We start from the raw sequence: 18454 nt of genomic DNA, 5'->3' as shown, positions 1-18454 counted from the left end.
CCAAGGCTACAACTTGTTGAACAGGATGGTCTTTGTTCATTCTCAGTGGAATAGCTCTTTAAAAAACTAATAGGTAACTCACTTGTGGCACAAAGGGTTAAGCACCATACTATGAAGCAATCCACAGACTCTGTAACACGAGTTCAATCCCTGGCCAGCCAGACAGAAACCCACATGGCACAGCAGACCTCTCCTGTCTTGCCCACTGCTCCCCTCAGCAGTGTACTTCAGTCAGTCCACCTGTTCTGTCTCTGGTGAGTCCTCTCACCCCGCACATCTCTGTCCTGTACCCCAGATCTTGTATGCATAAATAAATCTTTTAAAAAAACAAAAAACTAATAGATAACTCCACTAGTGGCACACTGAAAAGACAGAAAGTGAAAGTATGTTAGTTACTGTGGCGATACAATCAAGGCCACACAGATACCTGGTGATATTCAGAACCAGTCCCTAAAGGAAAGTCTTTCCTTTGAGTTCAAGTTAGATTACATGAGATTACACTTGCAAAATGCTCAGCACAATGCCAGGTATCTGGCAAGAGGTCAAAGGTTAAATACCACTACTATTATTTTTGCCAGTTAAAATGTGAGAATTAATTTTTGGTTTATTATTTATTCCTTCAAAATTCAAGTTGAGGCATTGACTTTCAAAGTGCCGTTCCTACTCATTTTGAAGGAAACTGATGGCTATAGGTGCAATTCCATAAAAACTGTGTGCCCACAGTCTGCAGGCCCTTCCCTCTCTGGATCTCCTGCTGCTTCTATTCACTGCATACCGCATGACAATTACAAAAGATATTCCAGCACAGAGAAATTCTGAGATGACAAGAGAGAAATCTGTTTATATTTGCAGACTCAGGAAGAAAAGAACATTTTACAAAAGGGAATCTCTTTGCAGAAAAATATATAATAGGAAATATGATTAAAAGGCTACCACTTTATGAATGGGATGGTCTCATAAACTCATTTAGGAAAAATCCTGAATGTCAATTCAGAAGCTCCTTTAAAGAGTATTTGCAAAAGAATGTGAGCAAGGGAAAAATTTTAGAGTAAAAGTGATATTGAAGGAGCACTTACTATGTCACAGGATCTGTGATAAGTTATTTCTGTCTGGATGAGTCAGGGTTCTTAGCAGCAGCAGAAGAAATTGAGTCTAACTGAATTAAGCAGAAAATGCATTGCAGAAAAGAGGCCAGAGAATCAGGCTCAGAACATAAAAGGGGGGCCAGCAGCAGTCACGGAGCAGTCAAGTCTTACCACAAGAACCATCTCATAGAGGCACCACATCATTCCTAAAAAGCAGACAGGCCACTTTTGCCATTATTCTTGCTTCTTTACATTCGTAACTCCTGACACAATATAATGGGTGATAAATATGGTGCTAAGAAGAAGATTCATTACACAGAAATCAATGTTATCCTCATCTATCATTATAAGACAATAATATCGATCATCTCAACACAAAAGAAACAACATCTTTTTGTAAGTTCCTAACCACATGATGTGATATGACAAAACTACAAAAATCAAGGAGGTTTGCAATGTATTTAACTGCCTATAGGATTAATAGCACATGTCAACCAATAGTCAATGAGCAACAGTTTCCTTTATACATAAAATACAATTTCTTAATGGTGTAAGTAATTCACCAGGCTTTAGGATGAGATTATATAAAACAAAAAGAGTAAGTTATCATATTGACAAATGGAAACATGGTAGCTGAAAGCAATCCAAAGCTAACTAAATTCAATAAGAGCTTCTTATCTCCATTTTAGGATACATGTCATTAGCTCAGAAAAGATTAATTTCTCTCTTCATATTTCAATTTCTTTCCTGGCCAAAAATAAAACTGAATATGTGAAATACATTCTTCTTGCTTAATCAAATTTTGAATGTCTCATATCAACATGAATGGAATAATTAATACATTGTGGAGATTCCAAATATTAGAAGGTAGGGGTCCTAAATAAATTTCATCTCTGCTCATATGCAAAAGTACTCTTTCTGGCCTCCCTGGTGGCGCAAGAGGTTAAGACACAACCCATGAAGCTATCCGCAGCCACTGCAGCACGAGTTCGATCCCCAGCCGGAGAGGTTACTCACATGGTGCAGCAGACCTCTCCTGTCTTGCTCACTGCTCCCCTCAGCAGTGTATTTCAGTCAATCTGCTTGTTCTGTTCCCACTCTGTCTCTGGTGAATCCTCTCACCCCATCCACTTCTGGCCTGTACCCCAGCTATTGTATGCATAAATAAATCAATCTTTAAAAAAAAAAAAAGTACTCTTTGAGGACAGGCATTTTAAGTTATGTAACAGACACATTCTTTCCTTCTTCTCTCAGAGAACTAAAGAAATCATAATGATTAGCTATGCACACAGTAGGTATTCTGAACTATTCATTGGACACAACGAATTTAATCCATAATAGAGAAAGGTATAAAATTAATAAAAACTCTTTGACAAAATTATAGGCCAGGGAAACAATTCCTTCCTTAAAGCTCAATTATAAAAGGTACTCATACAAACTGCTGCAGAAATGAATATTATCCACATATTAAAAACTTCATTCAGCAAACTAAATTTACTCTCTCAATCAGACATAAATCCATTTCCTGTGCAAGAAAATGAGCCTCTCAATATCTTATCATTATGAATTGTATTTCAGAAACAAAGGTTTGCATTACCCATTTTAAACCAATGTTCAAATTAACAAGCTCTCTAGAACTATAAGGCAAAATGTTCTATTGCCCAAAGAGATATAACAAAATGAATCATTAAGAAAATATCTGCAGATTACACAGTTTCTATAAATTGCGCCTTGGAACCTGCCACATTTAGCTTTAATTCAATCTTCTAATTTTTTTAATATGCATTTTCCAGCTTAAAAATGCTGACTCACATATAAATAACTCCCAAGAATATCATCATCAAGTTAGCAAAGAGGAAAAGTGCTTGGGGAGGAGATTAAATCTAATCTGGCTGGTGAGGGGGGGAGCAGATTTCATCTTTCTCAGTTATAAGCTATACAACCTTACCAAGTTTTTAACCTCATCTCGCCTGTTTCCTTGCTTTACAAAATAACAATAAGGCTCTAAAAATGGCAGGACTTGGCAACTGATTGAATATGACAGAGAAAATATTAATGATGATCTGGGGTATTCTCAGCTAGGCAAGCAGGGAGAAACATGAAGAGAGGGTTTGGAGCAACAAAGGGATAACAAGTGACATTTGGGTCCAGAGAGACAGAGACACCAAAAATGGATGGCCAAGCAGGAATGTGGGTTCAGACACAGAGAGATTTGTGAGGTGAGCCACACACAGATTTCTGGAAATCAAAGACATGACTAATATCAACATAAATTTTCAAAATAGTTTAAATGCTTTATTTGAAAACACAGCCAAATATGAATAAAGTAGAAAGGGAAGCAAATACACTTTAACCATTAACAAACTTTTCAAATTCAAATAAGAACTTTCCTAACACATCTTGAAGATACCAATACCATATCTCTGGTTTGACTGTAAATTTGAACAGTCACATCAATGAACCCCTTAAAATGAGAGTCATATTATCCTTCTTTATAATTTTTCACCAAAAAAAATAAATAAGGTAAAGGTTCTCTCTTCAGGACCATCAGAAGATATATTTATGGTCAAGCTTTAGCTTTTAGCTCAAATTTACTTGGTAAAATTCCCATTTACTTGGTAAAATTCCCATTTACCAAATTTACTTGCTAAAATTCCCATTGGTAAAATTCCCATTGTGTCAATCTTATAGTGAAAAGAATGTAAGTATTGAAGTTTTGCCACATTGTTCTTGCTTTGCTCTCCCTGGGTAATTTCAGTGGCGTGCATTATTTCTTCCATATTAACTATCAACTCGCTTGATTTTTAACCAACTAGACTTGGTACCATGGTGTAATGGCAGGATTGACACAGTGCAGGTTTTCTAATCCAGCAGACTGGGTAAAGGAGGAGAGAGTCCTTGGAGTCCTCAGTGGCTTTTGCAGGCTTTATTGGGATTTACCAGGTACATGGCAGGTAGGGGTGCTGGCCTCCTGGCTCCCAGCAAATCTTCACTCTATCTGGGCTCTCCGGCGTTCTCTCGTGGCCTTTTCGTGGTTCTCATGATTCTCGTTCATTCTCTCTTGGCTTCTCTGCTTTCCTACTTCTGCTGGCATCCCCGTGACGCTGGCCTTAAAAGCCCAGTCTTAGCCCAGGTGAATCCCATCTACATATTTCCACACCCTATTCCAGGTGCCCGCCATCAGGCATGCATTCGGGACCACAGGGTTCCGTCATCCATCCTAATGGCGGGAGGGCAGAAAAGCCTGATACTTTTTATCTTACCCTACACCCTTCCAATGTTGTGAATTTCCCCTCTGATCAACACAGGAATCAGAGGAATACCTGCTACAGAAACGACTCACTGAGTAAGAAAAGGATAGCTCATTCATTCATTAAATGAGGCTCTCAAAATTTCCATTAGTTCTAAGCAGGATCAGAAAGGCCCTCCCCATGCCACACCTCCTAGAGGATCATCACAGTTAAGTCCCACACAGCCACCTGATTCTCAATAGCTTTATCCAGTTTGGTTTCCTTAAAACTACTCCACAGAAGCAAAAATAGCATTTTTTAAAGTTTATTTTCACTTTAAAATTTTAGCATGCTTTTACTTAAATGAATCTTTTTTAATTTTTAATTTTATTTTTTACATCATTGTTCATTTTTATTGAATTTGAATTAATTTTTTTTTCTTGATGCAAACATAATTTTATTTTTTTTTTCATACCATCTTTCTTTTTTTTTTTTTTTTTTTACAATTGCAATCCCCCCATTCATTGTTCATTTTTAAACAGTATTTGCTTCCCCCCACCCCCTCAGGTGTAGTCCCCATAGAGTTTCCTTCCCCAATGCACCCATGAACCATCACCTCTGTACCCTGTGCTCCTCCCTCCCTCCCTCTGATCCCGATCCCTCCTCCTCCCCTGCAGGATGTCTCTGATTTATAATTGTCTGTTTTTGCTTTGTTGTGTTTTGTACTGTTATTATTTTTTCACACTGATGTCTTATTTGGTTCCCCTATATTCCTGCTATAAGTGAAACTATCTGATATTGAAATGAATTTTATTGCACGTCTCTCCCTCTCTATTCGCCAGCATTATAAACACCTGGTGCTAGCATTATAAACACCACCTTGCTAATTTCTCCAGAGCAAAAATTCTATCTTACATACAGTATGCAATCCCTGACCACAAAGCTGTGGCTAAATACATGCTTATAAAACAAATCCATGATGAAGAAGTCAATTAGATCAGTAAGTCCAAATCTTCATGATAATTTGAAAGATAAATTCTCTCAGCTGTGCTATGATAACGAGAGGTGCTGGTGGTGTAATCATCAGCTGGCTTCCAGAATTCCCTAAAGAATGATCCTTAAGCCTGGAATCCTGGTATGTCAGCACATTTAGGAAAATAATGGAGAAAATGAACACCAAAGACCAACTTTAACTTAACATTTCTATGCTCTCATTACCAATCCCCAAACCACAGGAGTATAAAACAAAAATGATCCTTTCATGCAAAAAGGTGGGAATACTAACCTTTACTGAGTCTATTACCACAGCTCACTGAGGGACTCTCATCCAGCTTTAGATCTATTTACTGAGATTTTTTTTCCACCACAATCACTGATTTTGATAAGTTTTTGAAAATGAAACCAATTTTCATTTCTTAAACTGTAAGTTGCTCTCAATTTCTACCTTTAGCATCTGAAAATTACAAATTAGTTTCTTTCTAGCGCATAAGTTCTAAGAAGAAAGAGGGCTTTCTTATCTAGCACGTACTCTCTTCTTTATTTTTATCAGGAAACAGCCACACTCCAAGATTGTAGCCAAAGAATGCACAACAAATTCCTCAAGTGTCCACATCTGTACTATTATAATACAGTAGCTACTCACTGCATGTGTCCTTGGAGCACATGGAATGTAGCCAGTGTGAAAGGAGATGTGCTAGGGGTATAAAATACAAACCATATTTGTAAAGATGAGGACAAAAAAAAAAAAGAATATGAAATAGCCCATGGATAAAGGTTTTCCATTAATTACATACTGAAATAATATTTTGTAATTTGGGGGCCAAACAAAATATATTAAAATTAATCCCAACAATTTCATTTTACTTTTAAGGTAATTAAAGTATTTATGTAGCATACATAAATTTCTATGCTTCTATCATATTGGACAGTGCTAATCCAGAAAGACAATAAGAGACTTACAGAGACTTCATGCCACTGGAAGGAATGTTCACCAAAAGACAAACAGCAGGATCTGACTCCTAATTTCTCAATCTATAACTAGGGAAATGGGTTAGATTGTCTACAATGATGCGAAGTACAATTTCCCTTAAACACAACAGCACTGGGAGACAAACACATTACACTTGACCCTTGAACAACCTGGATTAAAGGTATGCACCTCTGGTACAGTCCATAAGAGTCAGCACTCCGTCTCCACTGTTTGTGTTTCCATGGATTCAACCAACCAACATGAACAGCTGGCTAGATCCTCAAATATGGAACCCACAGATAGAAGAAATTCCACATAAAAAAAACCTGCAGTCTTCATGTTCGTGTTGTTCAAGGGGAAGCTGTACTCTTGCTTTATTAGTTAGAAAACTGAGTCACAGACAGAAGAAAGCACTTATGTAAAGTCACAAAGCTAGAAAATGGAAACCAAATACTGAACTAAGTGTGCCTTCAAAAGGTATGTTCTTCCCCTTTCTCTCCTCTAGTCACTCAGAATTTTCCCCATGTTCTTTGAGGCTTAAAAACAAAAGTGAACATAGATAAAGGAGCTAGGTGAAAGGGTGACTGAGAAACTCAGAAAAATTCCTATGGAGTAACATCCCATATGTTGCTATCTTCTCTAAAAGATTAAATTTTTCCTAGTTGGGCTTTTTTTGTCTTTGCAATTCACAGTTCTCCACTGCATCTATTTCTGTTATCATAACCCACAGTACAGAAATTTAAAGTATAATGGGATACTGCTACCTGTGAATTCACTAATTGCGGCAAGCACATTTCATCTGCTATGAATCAACTTACTTAGTCTCTTAGCAGCCTCCAGAGCTTCATTTGCAGAGTCTACTACAAAGAATCTTTGAACTTTCACTCCATTGTCAGACATCAGTTTCTTGCTCTGATATTCCTGCAGGTTCAGCCATCGTCTGGGGGTTAAGTGAAGTGCCTAGAGAAATTAGAAGAAAGAGGCAAGGACAATTCTGAATAACAAGAAAAATAACAGTCCACCAGTCTTATAGAGCCTCTCAACTGGCAATCAGCAACACAGATCTTAGAAAAGCAAAATCACATAAATTCTTTATATTTTATTGCTTCTCTAATCAAAACATGTTAAGGAGAACAACGTGTGCACACACACAAATGATGCAGACCTTTTAAAATGTAAGAACTGAATAATGTCTACAGTTAACAGGAATGTACTGTCATCATTTCCTAGTTTTGATATTGTTCTAAAATTTAAATTTAAGATATCAAACATGAGGAGAAGATGGGTGAAGTATGCATGGAACTGTTGAACTGTTTTTGTAGTTCCTGTGAGTCTATAACTATTTCAAAATGAGGAGTCATTTAAAAAAATGTTAAGGATTCCATTATATAGTGTATTCCTTCCCTGTGCCCCTCCTCACCCACAAATAAAGTGCATAGCATTATTCTAATATCTGTAATCACACTGTTAATCACAATATGGTATCTCAGGAAAACTTTTTTTTTTATCACTTTGAGGTCAATAGGCAAAAGACTAATAGGTTTACCTCAGTATTAATGGAGTCTAGATACAATCATTCTACACTTAATAAGATTATCTCTTCTACACACTAAAGTTGAGTGTAGTAACCTGAATCACCATTAATTAAAACAGTTCCCACAAACTGCAATATATAAAAATCACCTTGTTTAAGTATCATATAGAAGTGGCTTTCCAATAAGCTCTATAAATTACTTTTAATATATCAAAAACTAATCAAAAAACTAATCAAAGGACAAAATAATATCAACCAAAAAATTCTTCTCATCACATCTGATAAGATTAACAGCGTTCCCTATCAAATCCATAAGCCCCATTTTTAAAAGGAAAAAATGAATATAATTAAAATCTTTTCCATCCATGAGTCATGACAAAAAGAAACCACTAATTGCAGGAGGCAGGATGATGATACCATTGTCATACATACACACCAAAAAATCAGTCACACAACTGGATCACAAGACTGGTAGGGGAACATCACCTGAGACACCTTCTGTCAATGGCCTCGGTGGATGTCCAAGGCAGTGTCATATAAACCAGCAACTATGAGGCTCACACAGCTTTACACATGGAACCATTTACCTCCAGGCCCTCTAATATGTCCTTCAAGTGGCATTTTCTCTGGGCTCATGGCTCTCTTTAGGACAAAGGGCCCTCCAAAGCAGCTCCAGAATCTTATAATGGTACATGGGTCTAATCAAGGGCACAGAGTATCTTCAGCATTGCGTATTTTTATGAAAAACGTGACCATGATAGGATTATGGAAGATACGCAGAAGATACCAGAAGATGAACAAATGAATAAACCCTGCCTTTTGTACTTTAGTTTCCTGACACAGATAAACTCCATTTCTAGAAACTGACCTTCCTTTAAAATTAGAATAGTTCTGACCTGAAATAAGTATCACATAACTTACACACACTGGTAAAAATAAATAAATAAATAAATAAATAAATAAATAATAACACTAAGGCAAAAGGTATCTCTCTGGTCCATTTTTATAAATATCAGTAGTAATGATGTTTTTAATATCTATCTTTCCTGTACTACTTCTTTTTCATTAAAACTAGCGTAAAAATAAATTGCCACACAATGCTCACATCATTAACTGTGTATAATTTATTAATCTTACTTTTGACATTTTATGTCTTGATAAAACATAACTAATCTGAAAACACATTTCAAAAATGAACACACTCATCTTAATATCTTAATAGCACATCACTTAACACAGCAAGAAAAATGCAAGTTTAAGGTATTTCATAAGAGCCTTCTAATGAAAGAAAAGATTAAAAGTTAGTTATGTGCCATATTCTGGGACCACATTTAGAAGGCAAGTGAGGAAGGATCAATAGGTTAAATTTACGTTGACATCCCAATTTAAAGGCAATAACAGAAGAATAAAAAATTATGGTTTGAAAAGAACATTGGAGAAAAACTAAAAACAGTCACAGTGTGCTCATGGTTAATTCCTTTTTACCAGTACGCCGAATATATTCATTTTAGATATGTTAATGTAATCTGCTGCAAACTAATTGCAATTGATCCAGAGACTAGCTTCATAGACATATAATACATATTGACTGTTTCTGCACTGTCTCAAATGAAAGTCTGCTTAAAGCCTATTGCTGTTAAATTGAGAACCAACACAGTGAACATAGTTCTAAAGCCTCTGATACCAAAGCTATCAATCTACTGGAGATCATCTTAAAAAAAAAAAACAACAGTCACCTATCTTTGCAAAGGCTGTAGGAAGAGGGCCCCTAATATGTCCAAAACTTCATAAACTCAATTTTATTTATTAGGGATCTGTGATCATTCTAGAAAGGAAAACTTAAATTTACTTGTACATTTTTATGGGAAAGAAAAAAAGGATAAGAAAACGTGCTAAGTAAATGGAGAGTGTGAAGTGTGCTGGAAATGTAATCAACTGTGGAATAATAACAATATTTCCATCTACTGTTGATTGCACATTTTACCTATACTAGGCACTCATTTTATCTAATGGTCGAGACATTCACAAGGAATCAATATTACCTTTCTCTGTAGCCGTTATTAATGCAAGTCAACAAAAATTCCTAACTTATCACCTTCCGGGCACTTCCTTGCCTAACCTTCAGTAACATGAGGCATGTAACTAGTTTCAGCTAATGAACTGTGAATATATGTGGTATGTGGCACATCTGAGATAATATTTGATGGCCATCTCTCCTACCACATCCAAATTCTCCTTCTTTTACCCACAGAATTACTACATCCAAGATGGCAGCTGAGCCTTCAGTCCAGAAGCAGAGTGAGAACAGACACACAGATACCTCCCCAGGTGACTCCATGAATACCTAGTGAAAGCAAAGCCATATGGATTTTTAGCCACTGAGATTCAGGGGGATATTTGTTCTATTGCGGAACCTATGCAATCTACCACACCTAGTCCATCCTGACTAATGAAACTATCTTACATATTACAAAAATCACTGCGTTTCTGAAGGTTAACTGACTGGCTCAAGTTAACTGGCACAAGATCACTGGTAAAATCAAAGCTTTTTTGATTACTGTTATCAATCAACTTAACACTGTTGATTCCCTTAATTGTATTCTGACCCCACATTCCCAGAGTCCTCTTAGTGATGAAGACTGACACTGGGATGACTAACCATATTTCTGTCTTAAAATGGCCAAATGGGGCCTCCCCGGTGGCGCAGCGGTTGAGTGCTGGGTTGCGAGGCTGCCCGTGGCCTCTGCGGCGCCGGTTCTATCCCCGGCTGCTCCCCGGCCACCGGAGGAGGGTCCCACATGGCGCGCAGACCTCTCCTGCCGCCCGCTGCTCCCCTCAGCAGTGTACTTCGGTCCTTCTGCCTGCTCTGCTCCCTGCTCTGGCTCTGGTGAATTCTCTCACCCTCCCGTGCTTCTGACTGTACCCAGTGCATGTATAAACAAAACAAACAAACAAATAAATAAATAAAACATGCCTCTATAAAAAAAAAAAAAAATTTAAAATAAAAATAAAAATAAAAATAAAATGGCCAAATGTCTACCAGCAATAGGACTCTCATGAAATGTTGGCAGAATGCTTGAAAAGAAACGTGTAACTGCTGCAAGCTTTGAGAGCAAAGGAGGCAGATGGAGAAGCGAGAAGATGCTGGCCTAAGGCACTAGAATGTTACAAGGAGCCTATTTCACCTCCAAAGAAGAGTACCTATTAAAACCCAAAACTTCACAAGTCAGCAGTCTCCCAAGGAATTCCTCAACTCTGGAATATGAGTGGCAAATGAGAATTTAAAGTTTTTCTGACCCAGAGTCACCCAACTATTTCTGCCACTTTTACCTGCTTGCCTTCAGATCATTCATTCTCTGCACTAACCAGCTTGTGTCTAGATTTGAAACTGTTCAGAGACCAGACTGTGAGAGGAAGACATGAGTCTTTGCCTTTCTCTCTCTGACTGGCTGGCAACTCTGGCACGGAGTGCTTCTCCTATGTAGCTCCAGCTTCAGACAGCCCTTCCTCAGCCCCTTACCCGCACCCCCCACCCCCGCCGCCCCAGCTGTAATTCCGCACCCTCAGCTAGCCCTGGCCTCATGACAACAGCTACTTTCACTCCCAAGGGGCTAATAGAAGATTCCTGCTATCCCCCAGTGATAGATATTGCCTCCCCGACCGCCTACATGTCTTCCAGCATTTCCAACACCTTTGCAACTAAAGGTCTTCCCCCACTGATTCTATTAAACAAACTGGTGCTCTAGAAGGAGTCCCCTTAAGGCCTAAGAAGGGAAAAGGAGTGGCAATGATCCACCTGTGAAAGCGACTCAGGGACCCTTCTCTGCAGCAGTTTTCAGACAGTCACAAGTCTCACATAGTTGAGTCCAAGGAATGAAAGGATTACTGGGGTTCAACCTCCTCATTTTAGTCAGGAAGCAGGAGGCCTAAGGAGGGGAAATAATGTGTCTAGGGATCCTACAGCAAGTCAGAGGCCAGATGAGAACTTGATTAATTCCAATTTTCTTTCCTTCTTTAATACTTATTTAGGCAACAGCATCATTATTTAGGCAACAGCATCATTGGAACAGCATCATTTTCTCAAAACAGCTGGGGAGGCAGGCACCTAGGTTTAGTTCCTTCTGGGGGTGTATGCTGACCTCTCCACTGCTCTTCCATTCCTTCTTTCTTTGACAGAACAAGCATTTCCAGCTTGGAATGGAAGAGGAAAATGTAACTTAAAAGAAAAAAGCAGCACATAAAGATTTAAGGACCTATGGGAACAAGGGAGCAGAAGCAGAAGAAAAAGCATGAAAAAGGAGAGAAAAGACAAAGAACCAAGAGATAAAAAGATAATGACTAAGCAAGCAAAAATTCTCAAGAAAACTCAAAGCACGAAATTAGATAGTTACACAGAAAAAAAAGACACGATCGAGAAGTCATCTTCGCCCCATGGTTTTAAAATTAGAGGTGTAGAGACTACCGAAATAGCACCACAGGAGGAAAACATCAATAAAGGGAGTATAGAAGGAAATGTCATCGAGCTGTGCCCCGCAAAGGGAGGCTCCGTGAGCAAAGTCTGCCCACTGGCTCTCTGCACTTCCTCTTCCTCTGCAGTCCTTCCACAGAACTACTGCTTCATTCAGGAAGTCTAAAGGAACAGCAAGGAGACTCACTCTTTTTTTTTTTTTTTTTAAAGATTGATTTATTTATTTATATAAGCACTGGATACAGTCAGAAGCGCAGGAGGGTGAGAGAATTCACCAGAGCCAGAGCGGGGAGCAGAGCAGGCAGAAGGACCGAAGTACACTGCTGAGGGGAGCAGCGGGCGCGGCAGGAGAGGTCTGCGCACCATGTGGGACCCTCGCCCGGTGGCCAGGGATTGAACCGGCACTGCAGAGGCTGCGGAGAGCTTTGTAGCCCAGCGCTAAACTGCTGCACCACTGGGGAGGCCCGGGAGACCCACTCTTAATAAGCAAAATAAAAATTGAAACAGACAGCAGTAAAGATGAAGATCTGATGTCACTGTGTTACAGGGCAGGGTGAGGGGCACACCAGAACCCCCAAACCCGCCCACTCTAGATAGGCTCTGCCATCTGCCGCATCAATACAAAACATACTCTAGTGCCTAAGACCTTCAATGGAAAGGAAGTTTAATACAATCAGTGTGCCATACAGAAAGGGGATGAATAAAATTTCCAAATCAAGCACCCAAAGTTACCGATCTCTTCAAGGGTAAATGCCCAGGGCCACTCAGGCCCAAAAGCTTGCCACAAGTCTAAGGTACCACCTCCTGGAGGGGACCCATAGGAAAGAGGCATAAGGGGCCCAGCACGTCTGGACAGAAGGAACAAAATCAAAATCAAGATAAAAGCTGCCATTGTTAACCTCCCCACAAGTCTCTCACCCATGTCTGTTTCAACCAACCCAAGGCCAAGAAGCACAGCTTCTTCACATGTCTCTGCTCCAGTGCCTCCTCCAGGTCTCCTTCTTGCTCCCCATCTTTCTTCCATTTTTCTCCAATCTCCTCTCCAGCTTCTCCTCCTCCCTCTCAGCGCCACCCTTCCTTGGGCAGGGCAGAAAACCTGAAACCTCCCCTTTTCCTGGGGACCAGGAAAAGTTAGTGAAGTTTTGGTGAAATGCACTTTCTCCAACACCACCCCAGCAAATAAAAACCCTGTGTACACCTTCAAAAACAACCTGTCAGCATTTATGAAAAGTTAAACACCTATATCCTCTGAATTCGTCTACTTTGGAAGGTTTGATCTAGCACTTACACACATAACAGACAAACACAGGGTCTTCTGTATAATGTTGTACATAATGAAGGGTGCAGATGGAAGCAATCTAAGCGTCCATAAAATATGAAGCTGGCTAAACAAGACACAATATATTTTAAAAATACAAAGCATTTAAAATATTTTTGGCAAAACAGCAAACTTAGTATCCATGTGTTCCTCCACCTCCTCTGTTCCCATGTTGCTAATATGCTATGGTTTTTCAACAACCACAGGCAGCAACCATTAGTTCCCTTTTGTTTGACTGCAAAGAGGGAAGGTTTGCATTACGGAGTCATAGGAGGACCACTGCCTAGGAGTCACCTAACCCACATCTGCATAAATGAGAAATAAACCTTGGATGTGCTTGTCTCTGAGATCTTGAGAATAACTTTCAACAACAGCATTGACTGGTTTGACCTCATAAGTCTGTACATCATGGATTGTTCCAGAGAGCACAGTACTGACCGAAAAGATGTACAGTACAATATGTACAGTATAATATGTACAATATGTACAGTACAGTAACATTTATATTTCAGTTACACATGCATCTGAAAGCAACATTCTGTATCTTATAAGGACAGATACATGTATAAGTGCATAGGAAAAGGTTCAGATGAAATTCACCAAGCTTAATGCCAGTAAACTTGAAGAGGGCAGGCCAGGAAGATGGCCATCAATGGAAGACTTAACCTAATCTATAATTTTTAAAAAATTCATAGGAAAAAAAATCAACCTACTTAAAAAACAACATTGACAGGAAGTCATCAAATTTCAGCTGTAACTTAACTGCATAGCTTTGGGTGTCTATTAACTTGTCTGGAAAATGAAGGGCTTGATCCCTTACTTAAATGTAACAGGGTTCTTCAAATGAGATGTGAAACTGGGGGGAGGGAGGGCAAAAGTGTACATTCCCAGTTACACAGAGCTACCACTCAGATAGAAACTCCTGCTGTTTGCCAGGAAGAGGCTCTTAAGCCTCATTTCAAGCTCTCAACAGCAATGACGGCAGTGGAATACAAACAAGGAATTAGCTGTAAACTCAGAGGAAAATATATTTCCCTCTCGTTACAGGCAAGGCAAGGAAGGCAGATGCTCAATGGGCTGTGGCAAGCCAAAAGTTGGCATGTGCTTGTTATATTTTAGGTTTTACCAGAGTTATTTTGTATGAAAATTAGCATCCATAAGTCTACCTTACTCATGTTACCTAGGAACTACTAGGCTTCAAATAAATGTGTTGGTGCAAATGAAAAGACAGAACTCAACATGTCTCAATGTGAGTGTCATAAAGAAAAGATCTGCTTTTTTAAAACAGGCTCTGATGAAAAAGTCATTTCAACTGTCACCCTATAAAAGTGATTAAATAGAAGCCTATTTGGAAGAAGAAAAATCATACAACAATAGTGATAAAAATATTACTTTCTCTTTAGCCTTTAATGTGATGATGCCAGTATGTCAACTCCTCCATCAAAAAGAAAACATGCTTAAAAAAACAAAACAAAAAAGAAAAGCAATATTGTGATTATGTTGACTGAAATAAAAATCTCAGTAAAAAAGAGTTATTAGATAAAATGAGGATTCAAACTTGGAAAGCAGATAACATATTTTACTCTGTTCCAACAATCAAAAGTTTGACTTTAGTTTATATATTATAGATAGGAACAATGAGTCACTGATGTCAATTTAATTATCCTGGGGGTGGGGGATTCCATAGGCTTAGATCTTTTGATTGTCTGAATTATCTTGACCAAAACATGTGATAATGCTATTTCCACCAAGAGGAGGGAGGGGAAAGGCTGGGGTTTAAGCCTTTCCCTGATTTCTAAAGAATGCAAGGTGGCCACAGAAAGGCTGGATACCCACTCTCTGTATGCCTTTATCTGGCTCTTTGGTCAGCAGTGGGGATTGAAAGGCTGCTTTACTGCAGGTAGCAGATTCCTGCATGACTTGTTCTCAGAACTGGAAGCCAGCAAGTTCTGACTTAAAAGCTTGTGTAGATGGCCCTGCTCTCTTGCCTGCCGGGGATGAGGAATGGAAAAGGTTGTTCCCAGAACATATCAATAGATAGCATTTCACAATTAAAAGCTGAGTATGCACAGGAAAATATAATAATATCAGACATAAAAGAAAAAGCCGGAACCAACACTGTGTTGCATTTTGTTCTCCTTTCATTCTGAAGTGTGAGGCCTTCATCTGGGGTCACCTTTACCAACACAGCATCCCTTTTGTCTAGAACTGTAATGCTCCCACTGTACTAAGTAAAAGTACTCTCCATCTCACTTTGTTTTTTGTTTGTTTTTATTTAAGATTTATTTTATTTATTTATATAAGCACTGGGTACAGTCAGAAGCGCGGGAGGGTGAGAGAATTCACCAGAGCCAGAGCGGGGAGCAGAGCAGGCAGAAGAACCGAAGTACACTGCTGAGGGGAGCAGCGGGCGGCAGGAGAGGTCTGCGCACAATGTGGGGACCCTCCTCCGGTGGCCGGGGAGCAGTTGGGGATCGAACTGGCGCTACAGAGGCTGCGGGCAGCTTCACAACCCAGTGCTCAACCGCTGCACCACCGGGGAGGCCCTCCATCTCACTTTGAACCAGGATATCCCCATCTCACAGATGGGGAAGATGAGAGAGGTGAAGTAACTTCTAAGGTCACCCAGATGGTTAAGTGAAAGTCAAGATTGGAACCCAAACTGCGCTTTCTAAAAAAACCTGTGAGATTTCTTTCATTACAACTGACTTTGTATCCCACGTCAATGAAAAAGGCTTGGAAAAAAAATCCCACTTCCATATTTGGCATAAAAATAAAATTTTCCCTTGAAAAGACGGGGAGACAAAGTTAAACATTGAGAACATGAATGGCAACGGTGCAGGATTTGATGAAAGAGACTGCTGGCACCAGGAATTTCAAGAAGTACTTTTAAAGTTTACTGATGGAGAGAAACAATAATATCTTCTTTCTTTTCTTTGCAAGAAATCACACCGGGATCAGACTAGGTACCCTGGGGCCATTTTTACTCCATTTACAGTGCACCTGACAGTACCACCTCTCTCTAAGGCCCTTCCACACAAGCAGATGCTGCCTTGGACAGCATCTGTTTAAAATATAACCAAGATGGGCCTCCCCGGTGGCGCAGCTGTTCAGCGCCGGGTTGCGAATCTGCCCGCAGCCTCTGCAGCACTGGTTCGATCCCCGGCTGCTCCCGGCCACTGGAGGAGGGTCGCACATGGCGCGCAGACCTCTCCTGCCGCCTGCTGCTCCCCTCAGCAGTGTACTTCATCACTCTGCCTGTTCTACTCTCCACTCTGGCTCTGGTGAATTCTCTCACCCTTCCGCGCTTCTGACTGTACCCAGTGCTTGGATAAATAAATAAATCTTTAAAAATAAATAAATAAATAACCAAGATGAAAATGTATACATTGTGCAAAAATGAAAAATGATGTAAAAAATATATAAAATTAAATTAAATTAAAAAAACAAAAACAAAATAATCTGACCTACCAGGAAACAACTGCAAGTTGAGGTTCCAGTATATCCAAAAATTAGATCATACTATATTCCTATTTTAGAATTATTTTTGTGGTTCTTTGGCAAAATTTTATATTTTTAAACCAAATACTAGCTAATATATATGAGTGCCATGTAATTGCAGAAGCTGTACTATATGAATAAAGTAGTACCTCATTTAATTCTCACAATCATTAGGACGCAGCACTATAAAGCTATCCGCAGCCACTAAAGCACAAGTTCGATACTCGGCCAGGAAGGTGACCCACACAATGCAGCAGACCTCTCCTATCTCATCCGCTACTCCCCTCAGCAGTGCATATCAGTCAATCCTCCTCTTCTGTTCCCCACGCTGTCTCTGGTGAATCCTCTCACTCCTCTGTACCCCAGTTCTTGGGCCTGTACCCCAGTTCTTGTATGCATAAATAAATAAAACTTTAAAAAAAATTCTCACAATCACCCCGTAAGGAAAAAAACTGGCAGAAGCCCATTTTATTTTTATTTTTTTAAGATTTATTTATTTATACAAGCATTGGGAACAGTCAGAAGCGCGGGAGGGTGAGAGAATTCACCAGAGCCAGAGCGGGGAACAGAACAGACAGACCAACGAAATACACTGCTGAGGGGAGCAGCGGGCACAGCAGGAGAGGTCCGAGCATCATGTGGGACCCTCACCGGCGGCCCGAGATCGAACCAGCACTGCAGAGACTGCGGGCAGCTTTGCAGGCCAGCACTCAACTGCTGCGCCACCAGGGGGAGGCCCTATTTTATCTTTTTTAAAGATTTATTTATTTATGCATACAAGAGCTGGGGTGCAGGCCAGAGGTGCGGGGGGGGGGGTGAGAGGATTCACCAGAGACAGAGTGGGGAACAGAACAGGCAGACCGACTGAAATACACTGCTAAGGGAAGCAGCAGACGAGTCAGAAGAGGTCTGCTGCGCCATGTGGGTACCTCCCTGGCCAGCAGGGGGATCAAACTCATGCTGCAGAGGCTGCAGACAGCTTCATATGTTGTGTCTTATCCCCTTGCGCCACCAGGGAAGCCCCTAGAAACCCCTTTTACAGATGAGCAAGATAAGGTGCAGAAAATTTGTTTGCTAAGAGTGATGGAGCAGGTTAAAGGCAGAGCTACATTTCAGATCCAGGTGTGACTGACTACAGTCTGTGCTTCTCAACGAGACAGTAATGGTGAATTACCTCCCAGCCCACAGAAGTGGTGCTGAGTAGTGAAATGAATAGGGATGGAAGGAGAAAGTAGTAGGTGCTTTGTGGATTTCACTGCAAGAAGGTACAGTGCAGAACTCAGTAGGATGATGGGGGAGAGAGGTTCCAGGATGGCTTTCACTAAGTCAAAAGAATTAAGATTCTCAAA

At 39.9% G+C, this 18454-nt stretch overlaps 1 protein-coding gene across 1 annotated transcript in view; it reads right to left on the bottom strand.

Annotated features, from left to right (window-relative positions):
• The window catches only part of SUCLG2 (succinate-CoA ligase GDP-forming subunit beta), a gene marked incomplete at its 3' end in the record, with an annotated part of 306059 nt that overhangs the window by 230799 nt on the left and 56806 nt on the right, over positions 1-18454 (bottom strand). The window contains exon 2 of the mRNA XM_084248375.1: positions 7103-7244. Coding sequence (XP_084104501.1) covers positions 7103-7244 — 142 coding nt within the window. The remainder of the gene's footprint in view (positions 1-7102; positions 7245-18454) is intronic.

The sequence above is a fragment of the Talpa europaea genome (genome assembly GCF_964194135.1).
Source record: "Talpa europaea genome assembly, chromosome: 11".
Classification (NCBI taxonomy): domain Eukaryota; kingdom Metazoa; phylum Chordata; class Mammalia; order Eulipotyphla; family Talpidae; genus Talpa; species Talpa europaea.
This window is presented reverse-complemented; position numbering and strand designations above follow the sequence as displayed.